The sequence below is a fragment of the Erythrolamprus reginae genome, chromosome 2 (assembly GCF_031021105.1).
Source record: "Erythrolamprus reginae isolate rEryReg1 chromosome 2, rEryReg1.hap1, whole genome shotgun sequence".
Classification (NCBI taxonomy): Eukaryota; Metazoa; Chordata; class Lepidosauria; order Squamata; family Dipsadidae; genus Erythrolamprus; species Erythrolamprus reginae.
Window position 1 is genome coordinate 71,959,847 of NC_091951.1, and position 17,340 is coordinate 71,977,186.

At 39.5% G+C, this 17,340-nt stretch overlaps 1 protein-coding gene across 4 annotated transcripts in view; it reads right to left on the reverse strand.

Annotated features, from left to right (window-relative positions):
- Positions 1 to 1,043: 1,043 nt before the first annotated feature.
- The window catches only part of FGD5 (FYVE, RhoGEF and PH domain containing 5), a 171,998-nt gene continuing 155,701 nt past the window's right edge, over positions 1,044 to 17,340 (reverse strand). For 3 of the 4 annotated variants that reach the window (XM_070738319.1, XM_070738318.1, XM_070738317.1), the window contains exons 15-21: positions 16,379 to 16,478; positions 13,948 to 14,085; positions 11,914 to 12,016; positions 9,609 to 9,739; positions 6,771 to 6,899; positions 5,893 to 6,041; positions 1,044 to 4,934 (exon numbers count right to left, since the gene is read on the reverse strand). In XM_070738319.1, coding sequence (XP_070594420.1) covers positions 4,898 to 4,934; positions 5,893 to 6,041; positions 6,771 to 6,899; positions 9,609 to 9,739; positions 11,914 to 12,016; positions 13,948 to 14,085; positions 16,379 to 16,478 — 787 coding nt within the window. In that variant the 3' untranslated portion in view covers positions 1,044 to 4,897. The remainder of the gene's footprint in view (positions 4,935 to 5,892; positions 6,042 to 6,770; positions 6,900 to 9,608; positions 9,740 to 11,913; positions 12,017 to 13,947; positions 14,086 to 16,378; positions 16,479 to 17,340) is intronic. The other variant, XM_070738320.1, reaches the window with a different exon arrangement.

Below are 17,340 nucleotides of genomic sequence, written 5' to 3' on the forward strand. Positions count from 1 at the left end.
GTCAACCTTGAGCCTGGTGAGATTTGAACTAGTGAACTATAGCCAGCAGTTAGCAGAAGCAGCTTTCAGTACTGCACTCCAACCACTGCACCACCAAGGCTCACAACTCGAGTCTTTGAGCTTACATCACAGCCAGCAATCTACGTCTCTATTTAGTTTTGAATCATTTAGCAAAAGGTTCTTGAATTTTGGGAGACTATTAGGCTGAGGTGCTTATCAGGGGAGGTGGGTTAAAGTGAAGTATTAATACCACTTTATAAGGCCTTGGTAAGGCCACACTTGGAATAGTGCATTCAGTTTTGGTCACAATGATGCAAAAAGACTCTAGAAAAAGTACAGAGAAGAGTGTCAAAGATGATAAGGGGATCGGAGGTTAAAACATGAAGGAATGGTTGCAGGAACCAGGGGAGATATGATAGCAGTGTTCCAATATCTCAGGGGTTGCCACAAAGAAGAGAGAGTCAGGCTATTCTCCAAAGCACTTGAGGGTAGAACAAGAAGCAATGGGTGGAAACTAAACAAGGGGAGAAGTAACTTAGAACTAAGAAGAAGTTTCCTGGCAGTCAGAACAATTAATCCATGGAACAACCTGCTTCCAGAAATTGTGAATGCTCCAACACTGGAAGTTTTTAAGCATATGTTGGATAACCATTTGAAGTAGTGTAGCCTTTCCTGCCTAAGCTGGGGGTTGCACTAGAACACCTCCAAGGTCCCTTCCAACTCCGTTGTTGTTGTTGTTAAAATATAAGAACAGCGAAACTCTTTATGTCTCAGTCGCAGACTTGAGAGTTCAATTAAGTCTATTTGAAAACAGCTGTAGGTTTCCTGCCTGATTAAGCTTAGCCTCTTCCTGTTGACAGGCTGTGGGAAGAACCTCAAAAGCAGGAAAGGCTGTTGTTGGTCTAAACATGATTCCCCCATCATTTTGAGAAAAAAAACCAAATTGAAATGTTTTCCCCCAAAAATAACCCTAGTCACTTCTACATACTGTGAACATAATTAACCTGTGAACCATTGACACAAAATACTAATAAACTTCTACAGACTTGGTCTCTTATTTTATTTTCCATGTTTCTTAAAACAAAAAATTAATATATTTTTACAACAATTTTGAGTAGTAGTTTTTTCTTCTGTAGACTTAATACAATAGGTAATGCCAGCACCAAAATATCATAAGAATTGTTCTGTACTGCATGTTTGGTTTTCAGACTTGCTTAGAGTGCTATCTGAAAACACTTGAGTACAATAGATTGCAGCTTTCATTACAGATTGGGTTACATTTGGTATTTAAACATTGCCTCCGCCAGTGCATTTTTATTTATTTATTTATTATTGCAATCTTCCATTCCTTCTACATATTGTAAGTATTGTAAGTACTGTAAGTAAGGTAACAAGGTCAAATTTGTAGCCTGTCACCCAAGCAAATCCTAAAATTTTATTTTCATATTTCTATACTGCAGTCATGAACTGAAAAATAAACCCCTGATGCTGAAATAATGAAATGGTAAAATCTCCCCCCCCCCCCAAAAAAAAACCCCCAGGCCATTTACAGTCTTGAATTGAAACAAATGAATAATTCATTTGAAAAACAAAGTGTAAACCTTTATACAAAGAAGAGACAAACTATTCCAGTTCAAAATTTAATTAGCAGATCAGGTCATGATCCTGAATATAAATACTAGAGATATTTAACAAATGTATCTTACTGTACATCTGAAATCTTCAAAGACTAAAAAATAAATGTAAATCTGTTTAGTTGAAAGGTATTAAATCTTGTATTTTGAAAGTGGTGTTTTCAAGATCCCTATCATTATCATCATCAGAAACAAAAATCTCATAAGCTTCACCATAGTGAACAGAATTTTTGCAATAATGGTTGTGCTGTTTGATCAGCACAGAATTTTTGCAATAATGGTTGTGCTGTTTGATCAGCACAGTATTGAAATCTCCATCCCAAGGCTGCAATGCTCTTGGTTCGCTCGTGCCTGTCAGTCATTGGAGAGTCAGTTGCAAAAGAATGCGAGGCTCCACCCACTCACCCAGATGCCGCCATTTGGGTTCTTTTACCCTCGGCGCATTCACAAAACCCTTTGCGCATGTGCAGAGGGTAAAAGAACCCAATTGGCTGCTGGTGGGCAGGGTCTCACGCTCCCTTCGCAACTGGCTCTCTGATGACTGACCGGCATGAGTGAAACAGGAGCATTTCACCTCTGCTCCATCCTAAACATTTTATGGGTAGCAGAATGTTTCTGCAACGAATCACTTTAGTGTTGCTCTATTAGGGTCAGGGGCATCAACATGATTTGGGTATTAAACATTTTGAGACAAGGTGGTCTATGCCCCTTTGACAGATTATATTCTGCTTCATTGTTGTGTCAAGTATTGGTGGCTTGGGGCAGTTTGGGACGTGTGCAGAGGTGGACTGCTAAGGTGGAAGGTTGACGTGTGCTCACCCCCGTGGCTTTGAGTGCTAGCAGAGACAGTAATGGGCACCCAAATTTTTTACTGCCGCACTGTGGGTGTGGCTTATTTTGTGGGTGTGGCTTAATGATCATGTGACTGGGTAGGAGTGGTTTGCCGGCCATGTGACCAGGTGGGAGTGGCTTGAATGATCATCATCATTCAAGTGAACTGTTAAGTCCTCGACTTACAATCTTACCAGTGTCACTCACTGGGGTGACAATTTGCTTCGCGTTTCCCATGTTCCCTTTCCTGGGTCCCCCCCCCCACCTCAGGCTGGGTAGCTACGCGAACAGGTGCTGCCAGAAACATAAATGCTGCCAGCGCTGCTTCCACCCACACCTTCTGCTTGCACCTCAGGTGGGAGGTCGCCACATGAGGCTGGAGGGGAGCCGGGCAGGAGAGAGGGAAGCTCGTCTGAGGCCAGGAAGGAGGAAAGAGGAAAAAAGCAAGGAGTGCAGACACAGCAGCAGCAGCAGGGGAAAAAAGGAGAGCCGAGCCAAGACCAGTAATCCAGGAAGTGACAGCTGCTGATCAGCTGGAGCTGTGCACGCATCTTCATTTCTGCTGGTGGAACTGCGTTCCACCCCGTCCTGCCTGCTAGCCACCCCAGCGCAATTACGCTACTGCACCTGGGCAGGAAGCAACATCGTGCAGGGACATGCAGGGGCGCCGTAACGTAATTGCGCTGGACACGCAGTAGCTTAATTGCGCTGGACCCCACTAGCACTCACAGCCACAGGGGCGAGCACACGTCACTGTTCCACCTCAGCAGCCCACCTCTGGATGCGTGTTGATATAAATGAAGTCATCTGCCATGGGTTCAAGCTGGAAGGCTCACATGAGTGTTTTAGATTATCCGGCCACGTATGGTGCACATATCGCCCATTGGTTTTGTTTGCAGTCTCAAGTGAGTCTCAGCTTGAAGGTTTTTTTGTGGATGCATGTCCAGCTGAAAGCAGCCTTGGAAGCAACTCTACAATTTTTTTAAAAAGACACAGCTGCTTTGCTTTGCAGTAATGTTTCAAGGAGGAGTGTTTTGCTTACGTTTATCACACTTTGCAAGTCATCTTTTTGAAATGCTTTGCACAACCCCGTTCTATTTAAAACCTGGCCTTTAGGCAATGCACATAATCCAAACTTTAATGAGAGCAAAATTTTAAAGACCTTGATTACTTGTACTCCCTGGAGCATAATGTGTCTGCTGTCATAGAACATCATGACTTGGTTAACAAATTAACTGATTAACTCATATTCAGAACTGTGAGATACACTGGACTATATACTAACTTATCTGAGTTAGTTTAGCTAATTCAGCATTTTGTACAAATGCACCTGTTGAGACTTTAATTGACTTGGTTAAGCATGTTGTATGAACGCAGTCATGAGGTGCTATGCTACTGCCAAACACCATCCATGTACTTTATTAGAAGCAGTAGTTATAGCAACATCTACAGTATGCTTGCATTTGATCAGCTGGCTAAATGCAATGGAATGTGAACTATCATTTTGGAGCTGATTAACAATATTGGTTGTTCCAATATTGGAGACTGACATCCTATATAACAGTTGATGATAAGTTTTAGGCAAGGCTTTCTGGAGCATTTCTAGTTTACTGAATAAATACAGTTAAATGCTCTTCCTTTCTGAAGCTGATGCCTGTTTTGGGTTTAGAATTATACTTTAAAAATAAGATTTATAAATAAGATCTACCCTTTTCCGCTATTTAAAATAATATAATTTAGATACCGTAAATCAATTTTAAATAAACTGCAAAGGCTTATAATAAATTAATGTTTTAATATTTTTTGGAGTAGAAACTGGTACAATCTTAATAAGAACTGGATTGGAATTTGGAGTGGATTAAGAGTCCTAATACGCAAAGCTAAGCTGTTACCCCTGTTTATGAGAAATACTATACAATTACCATAGAAGATCTATAACCACTAAAATGCCAGCTTGGAATGGATTTTCACATACTTTCTAGGGTAGAAATGATGTATATCCCTTCATTCTAGCATTCTTAACTGCACGCCAGTGTAAACCTTTTTTTAAGAAAGAAGAAAGGCAACAAAATTTTAATATAAAAAAACCCTCCGTTTTATGACTGGACAAATTGTTATCTTAAAGAAAACAAAACAGAGTTATGAGTAAACATCTTTTAGAAGAAATGCATATGTTTGTTTGATTTCCTGAAAACATGATGCAACTGTTAGATGAGAGCACATTTTAGTGATGAACCTGCAAAGATAATAAGGGTCCATAAATATTCCCTTTGTTTTGTTTCCATCAGCAAGGAGATAGGTTTAAGAATGGAAAATTATAGGCTTCTACATTTTCTTTTTCATATGTTTAGCCAGATTTTGATTATATATATTGTTCTTTCCAATATATGGGTGGGTAATCTTGCATTAAATCAGAATCCATTTGGATGATGCTATAATATAGATGCTTCCTCCATGGCTTCAATCCATCTGGAGAGGGGGGGAAAAGAATCAAAAATTTATTTTTAAGTAAGCCAGTATGAAAATACATTCTCTTTGTTTTAACACATGCTGATTTTGAGAATTTTTGAACTCTATTTTTTATATGTAGTGGGAAAGCCAACTGTTTTCCTTGTTTGTTAACCAGAATTATAAAAAGATAATAAAAAGAGATCTATGCTGCAGTAAGCATATGGGGATATGCAAACGTAAATTTAATACTACACTTCTTAAAACATGTTTATCATCTAAGGGATTGCATTGACCTCTCCCCCATTGATACGTGCATTCAGGATTCTTGTTTGCATGTCCAATGTATTCATTTAGTTATTATAAATTATACTATAAATGTGAAAAAAATTAAGAGTATTGAGTATTTGCGAATACTTTTTTTTTGCTTATTTACACAATTCCTGTGCCTATTCCTATATGAACACAAGCAAATATTCTTGTCTGTTGCTTTCAGGCCAAATAACGGCTACCTCAAATTCCATACTGGAAGTGGGAAAGACCTATTAAATTCATTTGCTAATTAAGATCCTTTGGATTGAGTTGTATGCACTGAAGGAACTGACATATGAGTTAATATCTATCACATTATTGTATGGTGTTCATAAATCTGTTCAAGCAGGGCATTATTGTGAATATTTCTAAGGTTGTAAAATGTAATGAGCATTGACCACAAATGAAAGAAATGTATTTATGTACACAAAGCTACCATGTCTACATTTAGTTAACTGAAACCATCCCCAGCATTTTGCCACAGCCAAGTTGTTAATGCTTAATGACTCTTTGCGTTAAAGCTGGCATTGCCAAAAGTTTACACAAAAGCAGTAATTTCAGTTTAGCAGCATTGAAAAAGCTTGTAAGAGAAGTGAGAAGCACTGCAGGCGTTTTTTTTTTCTCCCACTGGTTAGTATGTTATTCCAGGCAGATCAACACCTAGTACCTCTGTGCTGAATTATTATCCTCTGCTCGGAAGCTATAAAACAGAGTTTGCTTGTGGTAAAGATGGAAAACTGCATCCATATTTCGATCTTCCTTTTCTGGGACAATTGTGAAACCCAGCAAAGGCATACTCTCAGTGGCGACTTTGTCCTGAAATCAGTGCAAAAGGGGAAATGGGCTTTAGAGGAAGAGAGGACTTACACAGAGAGAGGAATGCTCTCGGAAAATAGAGAAACTCTCCTTTGTCTTTCTGGATTTGCTCGTGAAATGTAAATAAAGCCATTTTTAAATAATAAACACGGGGATTTTTCCATCCGATAGCTCTAGACAAATCAGTGGCACACTTTAGTATTTGGCAGATTTGGAAAAATATAATGGCTGAGCTTGATTTCTAGCAAATGGAATCAATGCGTACATTTTAGCTTCTACCTACGTGATTTGCCATTGCTTTTGCTCAGAATTTTGTTCTGAATTCTCAAACTCAATTTCATAAACATGGGATTTATTTATTTCTTTTTGTAGTCTTGCACCCAAGAACTAAACCGATCCAATTCTGACTAGCTTTTTGAAAGGCCAACTAAGGTTGGTAACTGCTAGAATCTGCTGCAACAAGTAAAGACTCCTTTGAGTTAAAGCTGACTCCATATGATGGACACATTCGTGCAGTTTTCTTGGGAGCTATACAGAAACGATTTCTTCCAGTAAGTTTTTGTGACTTTTCTGCTTTGCCCACCTTCTAAGGTTTTCAAGCACTAAGCAGCTCTGCCTAGTCTGGCTTTTTCAAAACTAACCAACCTGGCTGGGATTAAAATCATGTCAATCCTGTATAAATTCTGAGTACTTTGGAAATACTCCCCATCACCACACATCAAAACTTACTTCATTTGCTGTGTATGTGTAGAGCACTTTTCCTTTGATAACAAACCACAACTTTTTCCAGTGCCTTTTCCCTCTTTTGCATCTGCTGAGATACCCATTGATAGAAGAACCCTCTCCCGAAGCTGCCACCTATAGAATGAATGAAGGGGGAAGCAAAGCTCTTGTAAGATCAGGTACTTAGGAATTGAAGAGATCTAAATTATCAAGAATCTTCCCCACTTTCTTATACTGCATGCATTCATACTGGTTGCAATGACGAAGAATAAACACTTAAAAAAATTCTTGGAGCTTTCTAGATATGAGGTTACTAGGCACTTTATTAAAATGACAAAACAACAATTGTCTTATAGTATTAATTATGCTTTTATGTTTATTTAAATTGGGACTTTTATTTCCACAAAGCAAACCAGGGTGATAAGTTTGGAAGCCACTATAATAGAACAACACATACAATGATTGCCATAAGTGTGTGTGTGTGTTTTCATAGATTTTCACAGGTATAGGTATGTAGGTCTTGGCGTATTCAGGTCTTTTGCCATGTAAGATTGATAGAATATTGGTGATGTTTTGATGAGGTCCCACTCGTCATCCAAAAGCACCATAATGATGATGATGATGATAATAATAATAATAATAATAATAATAAATATTATTATTATTATATTTATTATGTATAATAATATTTATAATAATAATGATGATGATAATAATAATAATAATAATAATAATTATTATTATTATTATTATTTATTAGATTTGTATGCCGCCCCTCTCTGAGGACTCGGAGCGGCTCACAACAGCAAAAGCAATACAATAAAATACAAATCCAATGGTAAGAAGCTACATTAAAACCCATAACTACTAAAAAACAGACAGGTCAGCACAATCACACCATTCACAAATGCTTGAATCAGAAGGTAGGAGGGAGGGAGTTAAACCCCCCATGCTTGGCGGCATAAATGAGTCTTAAGCATCTTGTGGAAGGCAAGGAGGGTGGGGGAAATTTGGATCTCTGGGGGGGAGTTGATTCCAGAGGGCCGGGGCCACCACAGAGAAGGCTCTTCCCCAAGGTCCCGTGATATGATGTTGCTTAGTCGACAGGACCCGGAGAAGGCCAACTCTATGGGACCTAATCAGCTGCTGGGATTTGTGCGGCAGAAGGCGGTCGTGCAGGTATTCTTCTCTGATGCCATGTAGGGCTTTATAGGTCATTACCAACACTTTGAATTGTGACCGGAAACTGATCGGCAGCCAATGCAAGCTGCGGAGTGTTGACGAGACATGGGTGTACCTAGGGGGGCCCATGATAGCCGCATTCTGCACGATCTGAAGTTTCCGAACACTTTTCAGAAGTAACCCCATATAGAGAGAGTTGATGAGTTGGACCTCATCGAAATGGCACCAAGATTCTATTAATCTTACACAGGAAAAGACCCGAATATGCCAAGACCTACATGACATTGTTTAGTCGACGGGACCCTCTGGAACCAGCTCCCCCCTGAGATTAGGATTGCCCCCACACTCTCTGCCTTTCGTAAACTCCTTAAGACCCACCTCTGCCGTCAGGCATGGGGGAACTAAAACATCTCCCCCTTGCCCATGTTGTTTTTGCCATTTGACTGATTGACTGTGTGCCTGTTTTTTATATTTATTGGGACTGTTTTTATGAATTTATTAATTTTAAATTGTAATTAGATTGGTGGGCATTGGATTTGTTATTATGTACTGTTTTTTATTATTGTTGTGAGCCGCCCCGAGTTTGCGGAGAGAGGCGGCATATAAATCCAATAAATCTAATCTAATCTCTATCTCTTTCTCTATATCCCTATCTCTATCTCTGTCTCCCTCCCTCCCTCCCTGCCTATCTATCTATGAATTTGCTAGCCAGTTTGGTGTAGTAGTTATAGGCATCAGCGTAGAAAGTGGGATACCATGAATTCTAGTTCTTAAGGCATAAAGTCAACTGGGTGATTTGATACCAATTACTCTCAATCTTGGAAGAAGGTATGGCAAATCCTGTCTGAAAAACATTGCCAAGGAAACTGGTCCAAGTCATCCAGGTTTCTTTGTATTTACAGGTTTTTTACACTTGGGACTTCTGATTGAAAAAATGATTAGTAACAGCGTATGCTATAATTTTGATGTGTATTTTAAAAACCATCTTTGATTAAAAAAACAGCATTTTGAATAATCTATTGAGTTTGAAAACTTGAGGCTGATATTTATTTGGATAATTACATAGCGCCCTCTTGTGGTGTAAGAGAAGGATTTATACAGATCAGAGTCACCACTGGTAAGAAAGTACGGGTAAGTCATTAAGTAAATGATTAAATGAATCGTTATTGCAAGTAATTATAACATATTTAACATTATATAAAGAAAGCTTTTATTATTATTTAAAGTGATATTTTTCAAAGGGAAGTATGATTTTCTTTGAAAATGTTTCGCTTCTCATCTATGAAGCTTCTTCAGCTCTGAGTTGAAGAAGCTTTTAGAATGAGAAGCGAAACATCTTCAAATTAAAAAAAACCCAGAAAATCCAGTTGCTTTTTGAAAAAAAGTGACTTTGGAGAATAAGTTGACCCCCACTTCTTTGTTACAGCCCTTCAGATATTAGAACACTGCTATCATGTCTCCCCTGGTCCTTCTTTTCTACTAGACTAGACATACCCAATTCCAAAATTGCATATCCAAAATACTTTCTTTTGTGGAAGAATTTCCCCCATACCTTCCCCTCCCCAAAAGAGATAATGGTGCACCAAGTTGTCCAGATAAGCATTGTAATTAGATCACATAGCAAAAATGTTGTTGTATTTATTGCAAGCCTCGTTATCTTACCTCCAAAAGAGCTGAAGGGATTTTCTTTTGCCTTTTGAAGGATGTGTAGTGGATATTGTGAAACACAGAAGAGAAGGCACTGCCTGAAAACCTGGATGAACTTGCAGGGAAGCTTATGCTTATCGGCCGCTCTGCAATAGTAGGAACGGAAAGGTTTATTTGATGTATCATTTCAGGCATTATTATATCCAACTGTAAGCACCCTATTGTGGGCAATGTGTCATCCCAACGCTGCTTTGAGATCTTTAATTTTCATCCATGAAAGACCATTGATTCTGATCAAGTTAAAACCAAGCCACAATAAAAGAAACTTCCTTCTAACCAAAGCTATTTTTATACAGTTTGCTTTCAAGATAAATTCTGAATGGTGTGGATTTCATTAGAATAGAATAGAATTCTTTATCGACCAAGTGTGATTGGACACACAAGGAATTTGTCTTTAACTTCACATTTAACATGGTTTATATAGATATAACCAGTAGTGGGTTGCTACCAGTACGGTAAAGGATGGCGCACCTGTAGCGATTGCTGTGCTGCAAGCGCAGCTTCAGTTATCTTGCATGTGTGCATGTCTCAGCATATTTTTGTGAAGATTGGACTTAATCCCTGGATAGTTCAGTGGATTTGCAGCTCGCTGAAGCGTAGACATCAGAGAGCTGTTGTTAATGGCGAGTATTCTGAGCAGAGACAGGTTACAAGCGGTGTGCCACAAGGGTCTGTTCTGGGTCCTAATCTTTTTAGTATGTTTGTGAGTGACATAGGGGAAGGTTTGGTAGGGAAGGTTTGCCTATTTGCCAATAGGGTTGATATTCCTGGAGGCGTCTGTAATATGGTAAATGATTTAGCTTTACTAGATAAATGGTCAAAGCAATGGAAACTGCAGTTTAATGTTTCCAAATGTAAAATAATGCACTTGGGGAAAAGGAATCCTCAATCTGAGTATGGTATTGGCAGTTCTGTGTTAGCAAAAACTTCAGAAGAGAAGGATTTAGGGGTAGTGATTTCTAACAGTCTCAAAATGGGTGAGCAGTGTGGTCGGGTGGTAGGAAAAGCAAGTAGGATGCTTGGCTGCATAGCTAGAGGTATAAAAAGCAGGAAGAGGGAGATTGTGATCCCACTATATAGAGCACTGATGAGACCACATTTGGAATACTGTGTTAAGTTCTGGAGACCTCACCTACAAAAAGTTATTGACAAAATTGAACGGGTCCAAAGACGGGCTACAAGAATGGTGGAAGGTCTTAAGCATAAAACGTATCAGGAAAGACTTAATGAACTCAATCTGTATAGTCTGGAGGACCGAAGCGAAAGGCGGGACATGATCAAAACATTTAAATATGTCAAAGGGTTAAATAAGGTTCAGGAGGGAAGTGTTTTTAATAGGAAAGTGAACACAAGAACAAGGGGACACAATCTGAGGTTAGTTGGGGGAAAGATCAAAAGCAACATGAGAAAATATTATTTTATTGAAAGAGTAGTAGATCCTTGGAACAAACTTCCAGCAGACGTGGTAGTTAAATCCACAGTAATTGAATTTAAACATGCCTGGGATAAACATATATCCATTCTAAGATAAAATACAGGAAATAGTATAAGGGCAGACTAGATGGACCGTAAGGTCTTTTTCTGCCGTCAATCTTCTATATTTCCATGTTTTTGCTTCTGCGCATATGCTGGAAGCAAAATCTCATGAGGGGATGTGCACTCATGTGGGATTTTGGTGATTTGTTTTCCTTCAGCGCATGCGCAGAAGCAAAAAAAATCACTGAAATCTCTCATGCACACATCCACTCACAAGATTTTGCTTCCTGTGCATGCGCAGAAGCAAAAACTTGCTGGGACACGCACACAGGCAAGATAACCGAAGCTGCGCGCACAGCACACTGATAGCAGTGCTAATAGGAATCTGCCCCTGGATATAACCCTCAGAAAGTTGGGCTATCTCTAATTGTGTCCCACCATTGTTGACTAAAAGGTATTTCTTCCCTTCTAAACAGATTGCAAATATGAAGGAGCTCCACAGGATTCCTGTTGAAAATATTGGTTCCTAATAAGAACATTACTTTCTGTTTGAAGGGAGGAAAAACTCTGAACATAAACAGACTAACAGAATCGGAACGGACCTTGAAGATTTTCCAGTCCAACACCCTGTTCAAGCAGGAGGCTGTATACCTATTGAGACAAATGGCTGTCCAATATCTTCTTAAAAGCCACCAAGTGTTGGAACACCCAACCTGCAAAAGTTATCTTTGCCTCTGTCCGCCAATAGAGACCCCAATGTTTCCAATGGGGAAAAAGAGTTCACCTCTGCTTTTCAGTTCTGTGTAGCAGCCATCACAAACTTTTGCTAGTCGGTCTTTGAGGTACTTTAGAGGATATTTGTTTCTTGAACAATTTCGGCATATAATCTACATAAACACAAGAAACAGTACACATCGTTTAGGCTAAGTCTGAAAAGTATGAATCAAAGTTGGAAGTGACTTGATCATTCAGCTCTAATGCCATACAACCAACCATTCTCTGTCTCTCTTTCCCTCCTCCCCCCACAGCAGTTTGGCAGTTCAAATCTCACCAGGCTCAAGGTTGACTCAGCCCTCCATCCTTCCGAGATGGGTAAAATGAGGACCCAGATTGTTGGGGGCAATATACTCTCTGTAAATCACTTAGAGAGGGCTGTAAAGCACCGTGAAGCAGTATATAAGCCTTAGTGCTTACTATTGCTATTAATTATTCTATGAAATTTGCCCTTCAACTAACATCACTCCACTCAGTAAGAGCATAGGATGATCCAATTTACCTTAATATTTAATTCATTTTAATATATCTTTAACATTATAAATTTGATCATCTTACAGTAAAATGCAGTTGTCACTTTTATTGCTCTTTATAATGAAGCTGCTTTGTATTAATCTTCTAAAATGGATGATTGTACAACATTTATAACATTGTACCAGTGTTAGAGCAAGGATCAGCCATTACAGGCCTCTTTCAAGTGTTGAAGAATGATTGATAAATGAACACGTTATATATCGCACATAAAAATGAAGTAAGGAGCTGTAATTCCAAACAAGAAATAACAGTCACATCTGTCACAGAATAGACAGAGACAAAATTACAATAATTTTATTTTATGAAGTGACTAAGACAGGATCAAATTCTGGATGACATTCTTAATCCCACTATTTATACATAATTTATTATTTAAATTTGTAAGGCTGCCCAACTCAACACTGACTCTGGGTGATGTTCAAATTAAAAATGGACACAATACCTAAAAAGAAAAAGAAAAGTAACTATAATGTGGGGAACAAATATATCCCAATTGAAGGAGATATTGCATGCCAAACGGACATCCTATCAGTCAAATTAAATCAGTTTATTATAGTCCCAAAGCCAGATACAATAAGATACTGAATAGTAAAATTGCTATCTTATAAAATAGAAAAACAATAAGTATGATAGGGATCAAAAATAATTGAGAAGGTTCAAAATAAAACAGAATAAAATGGCGCTATAAGAAGTTAATGTTAATGGTCTATTGTACAAATAGTAGCACAATCCTGGGTAGCTCAGGAAGATATTTTTGACACCTTTTCCAAAATAAATAACATTAAGTATAAATTCCACTCCCTATTGGAAATTTCTTCAAGATCTGATAAATAAAGGTTGGCCTAGAGCAGTATTTCCCAACCTTGGCAACTTGAAGATATCTGGACTTCAACTCCCAGAAGACCCCAGCCAGCATTCGCTGGCTGGGGAATTCTGGGAGTTGAAGTCCAAATATCTTCAAGTTTCCAAGGTTGGGAAACACTGGCCTAGTAGCACATGGCTTAGCGTTTCTAGTAAGTCATCACCATAAAGGACTGCTGAAGACAATGCATCCAGCAGGACTTATGAAATTTCAGAATTTTAATGGATGGTAAATATTAAGTTAGAGTGAATCCTTTTAGCAGAATATAGTAAATATCTGAGTGCAATGCCTTGTTTAAATTGTTTGGAGATTTATATCCCAAATTTATTAACAGAGATCAGTTCTAACATCCTTAATACCCAATGAACACAAACTTTCCAGAAAAGTTCACTCAATGAATTTATCTAGGGCTTTTTTAAAACTATGACAATTTAAACTTACACCTAATTACCAATTAACCAAACAGGATTTCTGTAGAGTAGCTACTTACAGAAGACAAACCTTTTACTACAGTCTATTTTAAAAATGAAGTTCCCTTCCTGGTAATGAATTGATGTGAATTGTATGTACTGTAATAAAGAGATAATTGACCAGATGTTTCTTTGCTGCCAAGGATCAGAAAGCATCCAGTTCGAGTGAGATATTTACCTTCCCGCATGCATGGCAATGACGACGCCTCAGTGTGAGTTTAAAGTCACAACCGCAGCTCATACACATCATGACGTGAGATACGGGTACCAAAGTTGGTGGCCTCTCACCCAAAGACATTCCCAGCCTTTCTCTAAGCTGAAAAATAAAATACAGTGGCTTATTTTTAGCCTTATAACAATGTAGAAGACATACCTTGTCTGAATCACTTCAATAAATAATTGTAAGGGCTTTAATGCTGGCTACCATGTTCAACTGAAATATCACAATCAGGAAGATAACTTCCTTTCTGCATAATACAATATGATCAGTGATGGCCTGCTACCAGAACAGTAAGATGCTATGTTTTGGTAGCGATTTTTGGGATGCGCACACAGTTGTGCATCCCCGACGCATGCCTGCACACACCCGCGTAAGATTTGGCTTCTGCAGGAAGCAAAATCTTGTGTGAAGATGCTTGCACGAGTGAGATTTTGGTGATTTTCACTGATTTTTTTCTTCCGTGCAAGGGCAGAAGCAAAAATATTGGCAAAAATCACCAAAATCTTGCTTGTACATGCCACAATTGGGGATGAACACCTTTGAATGGTGTGGGAGTAAGAATGGATTTCCAGAGGGGAAAAAAATTGCAGACTACAGGAACCAGGAGCGTATGAAGGATATAATGGAACTGGAAAAGGTGCAAAAAAGGGCAACAAGTATGATCAAGGAAATGGAGCAGCTCCCTTATGAAACCAGGTTGCAAAGCCTTAGTCGCTTCAGCCTTGAAAGACGGTGTTTAAGGGGTGACTTGATTGACATGTATAAAATCATGCATGGGATAGAAAAGGTGGATAGAGAAAAATTCTTTTCTCTATCACAAAATACTAGGATGAGGGGGCACTCCCTAAAGCTCATAGGTAAGAAAGCGAGGACAAATAAAGGGAAATATTTCTTCACACAGAGGGTCATTGGTTTATGGAATTCACTTCCAGAAGAGGTCATGACAGCTGTCAGCCTGGATAGCTTCAAGGCAGAGTTAGACAGATTTATGGATGTCAAGTGTATATGTGGTTATTGAAACAGATGTCCATGTGCCGCTTCTATTTTGGTTGAGGCAGGCAGGATTCCTTTGAGTACCATTTGTTGGGGGTCAGGGAAAAGGGAGGGTTTTGCCTTCTCTTTCTGCTCAAGATACCCATGTACAATTGGTGGGGCACTGTATGGCACAGAATGCTGGACTCGATAGGCTTTGGCCTGATTCAGCATGGCTCTTCTTATGTTCTTATGAACACTACTCAGGTGATCCTGAGGACACAGAGAAACCTTCAAGTGCTTCAATGACCCTCTAAACCAGTGGTTCTCAACCTGGGGGTTGGGACGCCTTTGGGAGTCGAACGACTGTTTCACAGTGGTCACCTAAGACCATGGGAGAAGACAATTTTCCCATGGTGTTCGGAACTAAAGCTTCTATTCTGGTGACTTGGAACATATTTATACAGTGCAACCAATCAGGTGTTTACAGTGAGTGTGTCCCTCTGACCTTCATGTCAATCAGATTAAAGCTCTGTTGGGAGGATTGGTTGGGGGTCACCACAACCTGAGGAACTCTATTAAGGGGTCGCGGCCAGTGTTCCCTCTAATTTTTTTTTGGGGTGGGCGGAAAAGTATAGTGTCTGAGCGGCACAGAAATATTAAATAAATAAACAAACAAACAAACAAACAAACAAACAACCCACCCTGTTTTGCCTCAGAGAATTTCAAAATAAAATACTGTACTGTGTGACTATAACAGTGAGCTCATAATAGGGCAACTCTATCAATATCAAAATGCCACTTAAATAGTTGAGCTAGTTTCAAACTAGATTTTGATTTTCTTTCTCTCTTCCTTACTCCCATTCTTTTTCTTTTTCTTTTCCTTCCTCTCTTTTTTCTATCTGTTTCTCTTCCTCTCTTCCTCTCTCTCTCCTTCCCTCTCCCTCTTTCCCTCTTGGCTTCTGGGCAGGTTTGGAAAACTCTGAGTTGATGATGATTTTTAAGTGAGCGATTGCTCACTGCTCAGCTTAGAGGGAACTATGGTCGCGGCATTAGAAAGGTTGAGAACCACTGCTCTAAACTGATGCAAATGACCAGCTGTCTGCAAAGTATATACATCTTTCCATTCTGTCCTGTCAGAACTGAAGAAGTTTCTTACTCAAGAAGCAAAACGTCTTCAAAAGAAAAAAAAAGCAATAAAGTCCACTTGGCTACCGAAAAAAAGCACCAGCAGTAACCTCAATCAGCTGAAAAAGGAACACATACATATATAGTATTGCAGTCGCTTTTGGCCTTCAGCCTTGCTAAAAAAATTTAAAAAAGGAAAATAATATAAATGCAGGACTTCTTTTCCTAAACCTCCTCATATAGGTCACAAAACTGGGGGTGGTGGCAGGAGGGCGGGTTGCACTCTTACTTCAACACTGTTGTGAAAGCCGCCTCCGCTGTGAGCCCCTTGGTCTTCTGGGATGCTTCTGCTGATGCAGCTGTACCACTCATCCCTTTCAGAGCACGAGCTGCCGAGAGAAAAGAAGGAGTCAGCTCGATCCAAGTTACAACCTGCTATTATTTAATGGCTGCCTTTTTTTACAGGCATGCCAGCCTTGCCTCTGTTTCTAAAGCAACAGAGAACTCTGAAATGTTCATTTCCCCAAAAGCTGACTAATAGACAATGAGCGCCCATCACAGTCGGTTAACATGCTTTTCAATAATACAAAAGGATTGGAAAAGTGGAAAATATAAGACACATATTTTTGCAAACTGGTCATTAGAGGTCACTGTTTACTATGAAAACCAGCCCCAGCTAGCTGATTTTATCTTTTGTTTGTGGAAATGTCAACTCAATTAATTCTTGTTGTCTAAGGGGCACCATCTGAATACTTGTTATCACCCTAGCCACATCCATGCCAATCGTCAAGAGACCGAGCAGTAGGTTGAGTTAAGTTTAATTCATTTTAAAAGCAGTGTGGGGAAAAAGGCAGATTCGTGAACAATCTGAAGATTCCCTAAAGCAGTGATGGCGAACCTATGACACGCGTGTGGCACCCGGAGTCATATCTGCCAACATGTGAGCCACTCAGGGGTCTCAAATATGTGGCCCGCAGGCCAACTGCGGCCCCCGGGACAATAATTTGCGGCCCCCACCTCAATATCAAAGTTTAATGTTAGTGTGGCCCGAGTTTGATACGAATGGCACTTTTCAGTGTTGTGTGTGGAGCAGAATGAACCAACCAATCACGATGGGGTATATTGCTCTCGGAGGCGGGACATCAGCCAGGCTTATTGTGAACTTGCGCCATTACCCCTGGCTCAGAAGCAAAGGCGGCTGCGGAAATTGCTACTCAGCCAGACAGAAAAAAGCAGAAAAGACGTATTGGC